The sequence below is a fragment of the Lynx canadensis genome, chromosome C1, assembly GCF_007474595.2.
Source record: "Lynx canadensis isolate LIC74 chromosome C1, mLynCan4.pri.v2, whole genome shotgun sequence".
Lineage (NCBI taxonomy): Eukaryota > Metazoa > Chordata > Mammalia > Carnivora > Felidae > Lynx > Lynx canadensis.
The window spans coordinates 24,014,415-24,024,098 of NC_044310.1; the positions used below are offsets into that span (position 1 = coordinate 24,014,415).

Sequence of the window (9,684 nt, forward strand, 5' to 3'; positions counted from 1 at the left end):
TTTTGATGCACAAAAGTTTTTAATTTTGATTAAGTCCAGTTTACCTAATTTTTCTTTTATTGCCTGTGCTTTTGGTGTTCTAGGTCATTCTTAACTGTTCAGCCCTCCCTTGCCTCCTCCACTTGCTGAGCAGCCCCAAGGAGTCAATCCGGAAGGAAGCTTGCTGGACCATTTCAAATATCACTGCTGGCAACAGGGCTCAAATACAGGTACAAGCAGTGGAGGGGAGGGCAGGAGCAGATGGGAAGGCATGGGAACTTGAGCAGTTGTGGGTTATTTGCTTCCAGAAGAAAGAATTTCTTTCCCTTTAGAAATTGGGGCCAATATGTGCTATTAAAGATTCTTTCTAAGAAGCCAGGCTCCTCTGTAGCTTCTCTACAGGAAGAACAGAGGATTCCCAGGAAGAGGAAGATGTCTGAATCATAACTGATTTTGTAGGCTAGACTTGCTTACTCTTTTTTTTTTTTTTTTTAATTTTTTTTTTCAATGTTTATTTATTTTTGGGACAGAGAGAGACAGAGCACGAACGGGGGAGGGGCAGAGAGAGGGAGACACAGAATCGGAAACAGGCTCCAGGCTCTGAGCCATCAGCCCAGAGCCTGACGCGGGGCTCGAACTCACGGACCGCGAGATCGTGACCTGGCTGAAGTCGGACGCTTAACCGACTGCGCCACCCAGGCGCCCCTTGCTTACTCTTTTTGAAGTGACTTTCTCTCTACCCTGCTCCCCATCTTCTCTCAGGCTGTCATAGATGCAAATATCTTCCCTGTGTTGATCGAAATCCTTCAGAAAGCAGAGTTCCGTACAAGGAAAGAGGCAGCCTGGGCCATCACCAATGCCACATCAGGAGGAACCCCTGAGCAGATCAGGTATCACATTCATTTTTCATTGTCTTGAGTGGTATGTATACTGTTCTTCTTGGTTCATGGTCTGCAGTGACCGCTAAACTGCCTTTTCTGGAATAGATATGCCCCAGATCTAAACCAGCAGCTGGTTTAACTGGTAAGATGCTAGATTGGTACTGAAATTTGGAATAGATTGCTCTAAAGCATGAACTTCTTTTCCTTCCTAGAGAATAGAGACCTATAACACAGACATCCATTTCTCCTCTACTTCTTTCTCCAGAGAAATTTAAATCCATGTAATTCCCAATTATCCATATAAATGAAAGAGAACCAAACTGTGGCTCATTCACAACAGCTTCTTTGGGAAATCACTTTTGGGGGTGACACTTGGGAGAAACAAATAGAAAGCCACTGTATGTGTGTGCGTTCTTTGATTCTGGTTTCCGTTATCAACATGAGTAAGGGTGATGGGAACTGGACAAGTGTTTTGCCCTCAGATTGTGGCCCAGGAAGAGAAGTAGGAATAGATTCAACATATTTAAAGCCTTAGGAGAAAGGGGATAGCCATTGGTTAAGCTTTGAAGGACACAGGGTTGCAAAAGCCCTTTGGGACAGGAAAAAGCATAAGTAAAGGCACAAGAATCAGAAACTTGGAGGTGTTTACACATTTGGAAGGTAGGGTCCTTGCAAGAGAATGATGGGAGGTGATGGGAGATGATGGGTAGGAACCTGATTGTTGAGGGTCTGTTTTGTCATGCCTGTAGAGCTTGGACTGAAAATTTTAAGCAGGGAAGCAATGTGTTCAGAGTGGTAACATTACACTAAGGGGACATTAGAGATGAGAGGAATCTATGACAGCCTTCCCCATGGAAATGAACTAGACTTGGAGCATTGGGAGGATGGAGAGACTGAGATAAAGGATAGGTGGTTGTGAAGGCTCAGCAAGAGGGGGTTGCTCAGAGTCCTGATGTGTGAGGGAGACCCACAGGCCCCACAGCACCTGCCTAGCACCTCCCTTGCGCTTTGTTAATTTAGAACTTGCCCGGTCTCTGCCCTTAGGTACCTGGTCTCACTGGGCTGCATCAAACCCCTGTGTGACTTGCTGACTGTGATGGATTCGAAGATTGTGCAGGTGGCCCTCAATGGGCTGGAGAACATCCTTCGGCTTGGAGAGCAAGAGGGCAAGCGCAGTGGCTCAGGGGTCAACCCCTACTGTGGCCTCATCGAGGAAGCCTATGGTATGTGCCCTCTCCCCAACCTCACCTCTGCCTTCAGTAGAGAAGTTCTAGGTCATGACCCAGGGACTGTGAGCCCCCAAAGTAGTATACATGTGAGGCTGTGGGATTTGGGGGGTCATCATTGAATGCAAAGTTCTATCCCATCATATCCTTCTCCCTCTGAGGAGCAGTAGATCAGTTCAGTTTTTTGATAGGTTCTGTCTAGTAAGTAGGTATGGCACAGATGCAAAAATAAAGCTCTAGAATTGATGAGAGAATCAGGCACTGGAAGGTATGCTTCCAGCTGAGTGTCTAGCAAGTTCCAGTAAGAGTGCTCATCTTATGACTTTAGAGAAACTAATGATTTGCCCAGGCCACACAGGTAGTTAAAAGCAGAATCAGGACTAGAACTTCTGGCTTATAGCTGACATTTTGGGCTTTTTCCTATGGGGTTATGTAGTTTTAGGAAAAGGTCTTAATTCTCTTCTTTGGGGTCAAAGAGAGATCTGATCATATTACTTGTGTTGGTAAACATTAACATACCACAAGGAAGGAAAAACGGATAAATATTTCATGGCCCCGTGGAAAAGCAATCACAGTTCACTCTTGTCCCTCCTTCCTTTTTGCCACCATAGGCTTGGATAAAATTGAGTTTCTCCAGAGCCATGAGAACCAGGAGATCTACCAGAAGGCCTTCGACCTCATTGAGCACTACTTTGGTGTAGAAGATGATGACAGCAGCCTGGCCCCCCAAGTGGATGAGACACAACAGCAGTTCATCTTCCAGCAGCCTGAGGCCCCCATGGAGGGCTTCCAGCTATAATGTCTGCCTCCGGGGAGGGGAGGGGATGGGAAGCACCACCAACCAGCGGAAAAGCAGCCCTCTGGTGGGCGGGAAACCAGCCCCCCCATCATCAGCCACCATACACCTCTGCTGCCCTGGAAACTGTGCTCTTGACCTGCTCCGCCCCCTTCCCTGGAGGGAGCACCCTCTGGACAGACAGAACCATCTGAGGCTCACATTTGGGTTTTGTGACAAGAAGGGGACGTGTTGGGTTTTTCTTCCTTACACTATATTTTGGCTGCACATATGTCTTTAACCCAGGAGCCCCAGGGGTAGACAAAGGAGGACTGAGGTAATCAATTTTGCACCTTTTTTTAATTTTATTTTTTCTTTAGTGGTGACTTCCTTCCCTTTTATCTTCCTTCATCCTTCCCAGTTCTCTGCCCTGATCTGTGTAACTCTTATCTTGGGTACTTGAGCAGATGGAATGTTCCAGAGGTGGGGGGTGGGAGGGGAGGGGAGAAATCCAAAACAAAGTGTTCTTGCTCTGACAGAATATTAATCTTGTATGCTTGGATTGAGTTATTTAATTTTTTTTTCTTTTGCACATTTTTCTTGTATTAAGATTGCTCTTTCCAAGAGCCATGAGTTCCTGGTTTTAGGAATCCCAGCTGCCAGCATGGTCTGGGACTAGAGGCTGAGGGGGAGGTCACCATGAGACAAAGGCCCCTTCCTCTCTCTAACCCCTTTCCAGACCTCTTTAGTTTGGGAGATCTCCTTCCCTCTCCAGGGGCAAGTCCACCAGTGGGAGGGGAGGGGAGGAGCACAGGCCTTCAGATGGGGCTTCCCATGTGTCGCTACTGATCCCATGTTTCCTACCCACCTTCCTATGGTGCGACCCAACTTCATTTGTTTACTTGAAAATTCCCCTCGGAGTTGAATGAACCTCTGAGGTAGCTGTATTTTCTCCTAAGCACGAGACAGGGGGCTGTGGGCCTTCCTCTCTCCTGAGGAGAAAGTCCTTGCTCTGGTGACCCATAAGTTGCAGAGGAGGCTGGAGTGAGAGCGTCATGTATTGGGATAGCCAGGGATCCCTGCCTTTGGCCTTTCTTCTTCCTCTTCCTCTTCCTCTTCCTCTTCCTCTTCCATAGTTGGATCATGTATATTTTACTTCCAAAGGAGAGAATGTCAAAAAGTTCTGTATTTTTTTATATTCTATATATTAGGTAGGTCAATCTTAATTGGTCTCAAGAGGAAGAACTGTCTGTAATTTCTAGAAGTAGGATACTGTGAGGAAGACCAAAAAGAGATGGGGAAGCTCCTTTGCTCAGGGAGCCTGAGCTTGGTCCTTTTCCTCTCTGCTTAGGTTCTGGGCCACCAACCTGGGACCAACCCTTACCGCTGGAACCTTTACATAGCAGGTCAGCCTGGTCTGATTGTCCCAGTACCTGAAGGGAGCAAGGATGGCCCCAGGGCCCAGTGAAGTCTACCACTCTAGTCCTTACTGCTAAGCGTCCTGCTTATATTAGGAAACCCAAAAAGCAGTCTGCCTTCTCAGATTCAGTCTCAAAGGCCCTGTCCACATAAGTTATCACACATGGCTGCTTCTCCAGTTATCACAGAACTTAGCAGCCTCCGGACTTTTGTGAGAGTCACTGGTATCTTTCCTGTTTGGGAATTCTTGGACCTGGTTTGGGTCTTGCCCTTCCTGGTGACAGTTATAATCCTAATGCCTTTTCTCTTTGAGGAAAGCTAGAGTGATGCTTCAGTGGCTTGCCTGCGCTTTGGTGGATTACAGGATAGTAGAGCCCAGTTGTTGGGGAGAAGGATGGAGAAAGCTGCTGGCTAAGTGTAGACCAGCTGCGGAGCTGTGGGCACAGTCGGGTCCCTGCACCAAGCTGTAGTTCCCCTTCCCCAGAGACTGTGCCACTCTTGCTCCTGTTCCCACATATCCCCCCCGGCTCAGGTTAAACCTATACCCCTCTGCTTACAGATCTAAAGTTTAGGTGCTCACTGTCGGCCATTGGTCTTGAATTTGCCCTCTCCGTCTAGTGTTGAGATCCAACTCCAGAACCATTTTCTAAGGAAGGTGGTTTGGGGCTTGTGGTTGTCACTAAAAAGTCACACCAATGCTGTTACACTTTAGTGAGTCAGATGCTATTCTTCAGCTTAAGAATGACAACTACCAACCCACAAGTAGGCAAGGGGCAGGACCCTTGTCATTTAGCCAGCTGACTCCATCACAAAACTATTCTCCTACAGTTCAAAGAAAAGCCACCCGCCCCCCGCGCATGCCCCCCATCCTTATCCAAAGGGCAAAGCACTTTAGTAGGACCTATTTTATACATCTCAAGCAATAGTTGAGTCCCTGACATTGGGGCCAGATTTTTCTTGTGAGACATACACATCCTGCTTTTCCCAACTGCGCCTCTAAAATCTTACACTTTAGATCTGGGGCCTGTACCAGATGGAAGATTCTCTTTTGATCTTCTGGCTGCTGCTTAAAGCCAGTTTTCTCCAAGGACTTCAAAGGTGAAGTCTCCCAGGGCACAACATGAGGACAGATTTCTCATCAGATAAAGTGGCCTCTAGGAACTTTCCTTTGTTGGTGTCTTCCTCAGACCATATTTTCCCATTATTTCCCTCTAACCTACCCTTTCAGTCAGCAGGTAAGATTCTTCCAGCCCACAGGGGCAGTAATACCACCTTCTCTGTCTCCTCCTCTCCTTTGGCCCTCTTGGGAAGCAAAACATTATTTCTGTGGCCCAGCCTTGACAGCCACTCTTTGTGGGCAGCCCCCACTTGGACTCTAGACCCTGGCCTTGGTGAAGTCGAAGGCCACTTTTTGGTGGATTTCTGAATGGATGTTGTAGGGCTGAAGGGGCTCCCCAGCCTGTCGTAGGGAATAGCCTGAAAAGACATGTTTTTAGAATCTCCCTATGTTGGCACATGGCTGGTCTATCCATTTTAAGATCTCTGGTGGAGGTGGAGGTATCTAGGTGTGGATTAGAGGACAAGGAGCCGCCTTCTCAGCTCAAGTGTTCTAGTACTGTTTTGAACAGTGCCAGCTTTTCTTTATTGCCAGCCCCTCTGGTTATCCAACCCCCTATATGTTCTCTAGTACTAATAAAGTCTCTAATCTCAGAAACCTGCCTTCAGTTCTGAGCTATCCCCAGTGGCTAACTGCCTCACCTTGGTGTTGGCTACAGCCTTCCGGTAGAACCACATGGGTTCCACTTTCAGCTGGCCAGCCTAGTTACTTGGGGCATTGTGTACAAATGACCCTTCGGAGGAGCAGGCATTGATGACCTCAGCTTTCAGGAACCCTTGCTGTCTGCTCCCGCCCCCCCCCCCCTTACCTAGAACTCTTAGGCCTACTCCTACTCTTTGCCCTGGAAGCCACTTTCCCAGAGCCCTGTTTTTTGGAGCTAAACTGCACAGATTATAGCTGCTACTGTACTTGGTCAAGGAAGAGCAAAAGAAGGCTCTCAGGCACACTCTATTTCTCTCAAGCCACACCAGTTTAAAATGAAAACCGTCTTAGCAGAATGAACTGGATTTCCATTTTCTCATGTCTACTACCTGCCTTTCCTCTACATCGTAGAGTTACCCATTCTAGCAGACTAGAAGGGAAGGAGATGAACACCTAACAGTACTTACCCCTCTTCCCACAGTGTCCTTCTTTGGAGGCCTCAGCTCATTTGTTCTGGCCACATCTCCTCCCTGAGACTCATTCAGCTTGGTATCCATCATCTCTGACTCCTCAGTAGATTCATCTTGTGAGCTCAGATTCTGGAGTTTGAGTTGAAGGCAGGGAGCTGTAAGGAGAACTGGCTGGAGGCCTCAGGACTGTGTGTGCCTTTGTGCCTCCCTGGAAGAGGGAAGGGTGCAAGGCTTAGTGTGCTGAACCATAGGAAGTGTTCATAACCGGCAGCAACATCTTCCAGTTAGGACTATCCTAGAAGTGAGTGCGTGAGACTTGAGAATTTGCTCAGAGTAGGTTTCTTCCACAGCCGTTTAGGATTTCACATTGTAGACCAATCTTGTCCAGTATTTTTTGTTTTAACTTTTGAATTCTTTTGTTAAGCCAGCAAGCTGAGAATTTGGCCCTGCGGGGATCCATGTGGTAGACACTAGCTGCTCTTTGGCCAAGGCCTTCATAAATGATTCAGTCATCCCACTGTCTACCCCCTAGCCCCACCCCCACACTAAGACCACGATAAGGGAAGAATTTGAAGTCCATCATATCAATCAAGTCTGTGAATTAAAGCTGTTATTTTTCCTCGGAGATGGCATTTTGCATCAGGCCTGGGGTATGTGTAGAATCAAAACTAGGTGTGGGAGTCAGCATTAACTTTTGGGTTGGGCCCAGAGCACCCAGGAAAAGGTTTGTGTAGTGTGTTACAAAGGTCTCCAGTGGGTCTGGGCCTACCGTGCTACTTCTGGGCCAGCCTGACTGCTGATGTTCACATTAGCACATACCTGAACGGCCAGACTTGCTCCCCTTTGCTTTAGTAGGTTAGATTTTCAGCCCTTGGGTTTGGGGAGAGAGAACTCTGCCATGCCTTGGGGGCAGTGAAGGAAGTCAAAGCTCAGATCCAGAGACTGGCTGGGAACCTCCGACTCAGGATGTCTTTAATGAGTCCACCTCTACAAGAACTCTCAGGCCCTGGAGCTAGGTACTGTCTCTTTTAGCCAGCTTCTGTGGGAACTATCTGACTGAACCACTGAAGAAGCATGGGGGGTGGGAAGGCGGTATGAGGTCCCAGCCACCCAAGACAGACTAGATGTCCTTCAAAAACAGCTTGGGTTCCCAGCTAAAGACCCTAGGAAGCTGAATCGAAACTTTTTCCTCACTGGTTTATTTTTTCCAAATTCATTTGCTTTTAGTTTTCCAAAAACTATAAACTCTGGCTGTTTTCCGTGTTCTCAGGGCCCCTGGGTAGACAGACAAAGCTTGATGATTTCAGAGCAGACATAGGCCAAGAAGCCGTGGCATTGAGTGTGCTGAGTCCAGACAAATGATATTTATATACACATCCAAATTTGAAGAGAAAATGTATTTCTTTAGGTTTCAAACACTGTACTAGATATAAAGCAAAAATAAAAACCTGTTGCAAAGTTCTAAATTGTCTTCTTTGGAATGATCCTAAACTGGAGTTTTTGGAAGTGAATGAGGAAAGGGTGTTTAAACTTAGGGCCTAACAATGGAATTAGGATTGCAGCAGCTTACTCCTGCTACAAAGAATTTTTTAAAATCTGCTTTATTGAGATATAATTGGCATACAGTAAATGGTACATATTTAAAATGTACAACTTGGTAAGTTTTGACATATGCACCCATGAAACCATCACAATCAAGACAGTGAACATATCCCATCACTTCCAGAATTCTCCACAAGCTCCTGTGGAATTCCTCCCCACCCAACCCCCAGCAACCACTGCTGTGTGTTCTGTCACAATACTTTAGTTTGCATTTTCTAGAGTTTATAGGATTTTGACATTTTATCAGCCCCACTCATAGCCCTTTGAGCCCTACTCACATTTAGATCAGTTCCAGGACAGAGATTACAAACAAGCAGCCAAAAAGCTGATTCAACCCAAAAGGAGGATTTTAATGTTTATTAATGTTTAATGTTTATTTTGAGGGAGAGGGAGGGAAAGAATCCCAAGCAGGCTCCACACTGTCAGCACAGAGCCCGACGCGGGGCTCGATCCCATGAACCGCGACATTATGACCTGAGCCAAGATCAAAGAGACGCTTAACCGACTGAGCCATCCAGGGGCCCCCCCTTGCTAACATTTTTTTTTTTTTTTTTTAAAGATCTATCTTGAAAAATAAGCTGGCACTACTGGGTCTGAGTTTCTGCTTGAAAACAATCTGCAAGAGCTCTATTTTACCACAATCTCCACCATTCCAGTCTCCTTGACTGACTGGCAGGTATTAATATTGCTATTTTCTTTTACAGCAAAGGAGAAAATAACTTTCAACCCATGTTTCTCAAATTTTCTTATTCCTTGCCTGCCTACTCATTACCCAGCTGGCCCCTGTAGGCCACTGTTGATCCTTCCGGCTACGTTATTCCACCCATCACCCCATGCATATGTTGTTCTTATGATACCTTTATCTCTGCCTAGAACACCCTCTTCCCATGGGAATCCATCAAGGCCTGATTTGTATGTTACCTCCTCAAGAGATTTCCAACATATTTGTCTGGAAATAATCAGGGCCTTGGTTCTCAGAGACCTGGATTCCAAACCCTTCTGGCTTGAGTTCCACCTTCAGCCACACTGACTCAATGTTACCTGGTAAACAGCAGACTAAGGGATGGGGAAGAGCATTGCCCTGCAGTCTAACTGAGGAAAATACTGAACATCTTGAAGAGCCCCAAAACAATGCCCGATTTGCACAACTTCATTCTCAACCTCACTGCCCCAGACTGATGCTAGGCTGTAGGACTAGAATTTAACCAATAGTTCTTACAATGTTCATTGACTTGTAAGCAAATAATTTCAACATCCCATTACTATGCTGTTACAGAGCTCTATCCAGACCGAGGAGCTGTGACAGACTGCAGAGCACCGGGAAGGCTCTGAAGTGAAGTGGCCTTTGTGCTGGGCCTAAAAATACTGTTTTTGCCAGAAGGGCATTTTGAAAGCTGGAATAGCACCTGAAAAAACGGAAATCCTGGAAAGATTGAGAGTATACTGGAAGCAAAAAAGGCAGAGGGCATGGACAGAATTGGCTGGAAACAAAAGTCAAACCATTTAGGCATTAAATTCCAGGCACGTGGGTTGTTGGCTGTTTTTCTCTTATCTATAGGCAGCTGAAAAAAGA

General features: G+C 46.4%; 1 protein-coding gene across 1 annotated transcript in view; it reads left to right on the forward strand.

Moving 5' to 3' along the window:
• The window catches only part of KPNA6 (karyopherin subunit alpha 6), a 66,139-nt gene extending 58,169 nt beyond the window's left edge, over positions 1 to 7,970 (forward strand). The window contains exons 11-14 of the mRNA XM_030326892.1: positions 84 to 209; positions 742 to 869; positions 1,905 to 2,083; positions 2,698 to 7,970. Of these exons, the coding sequence (XP_030182752.1) occupies positions 84 to 209; positions 742 to 869; positions 1,905 to 2,083; positions 2,698 to 2,885 (621 nt within the window). The 3' untranslated portion in view covers positions 2,886 to 7,970. The remainder of the gene's footprint in view (positions 1 to 83; positions 210 to 741; positions 870 to 1,904; positions 2,084 to 2,697) is intronic.
• The last annotated feature ends 1,714 nt before the right edge of the window (positions 7,971 to 9,684 follow it).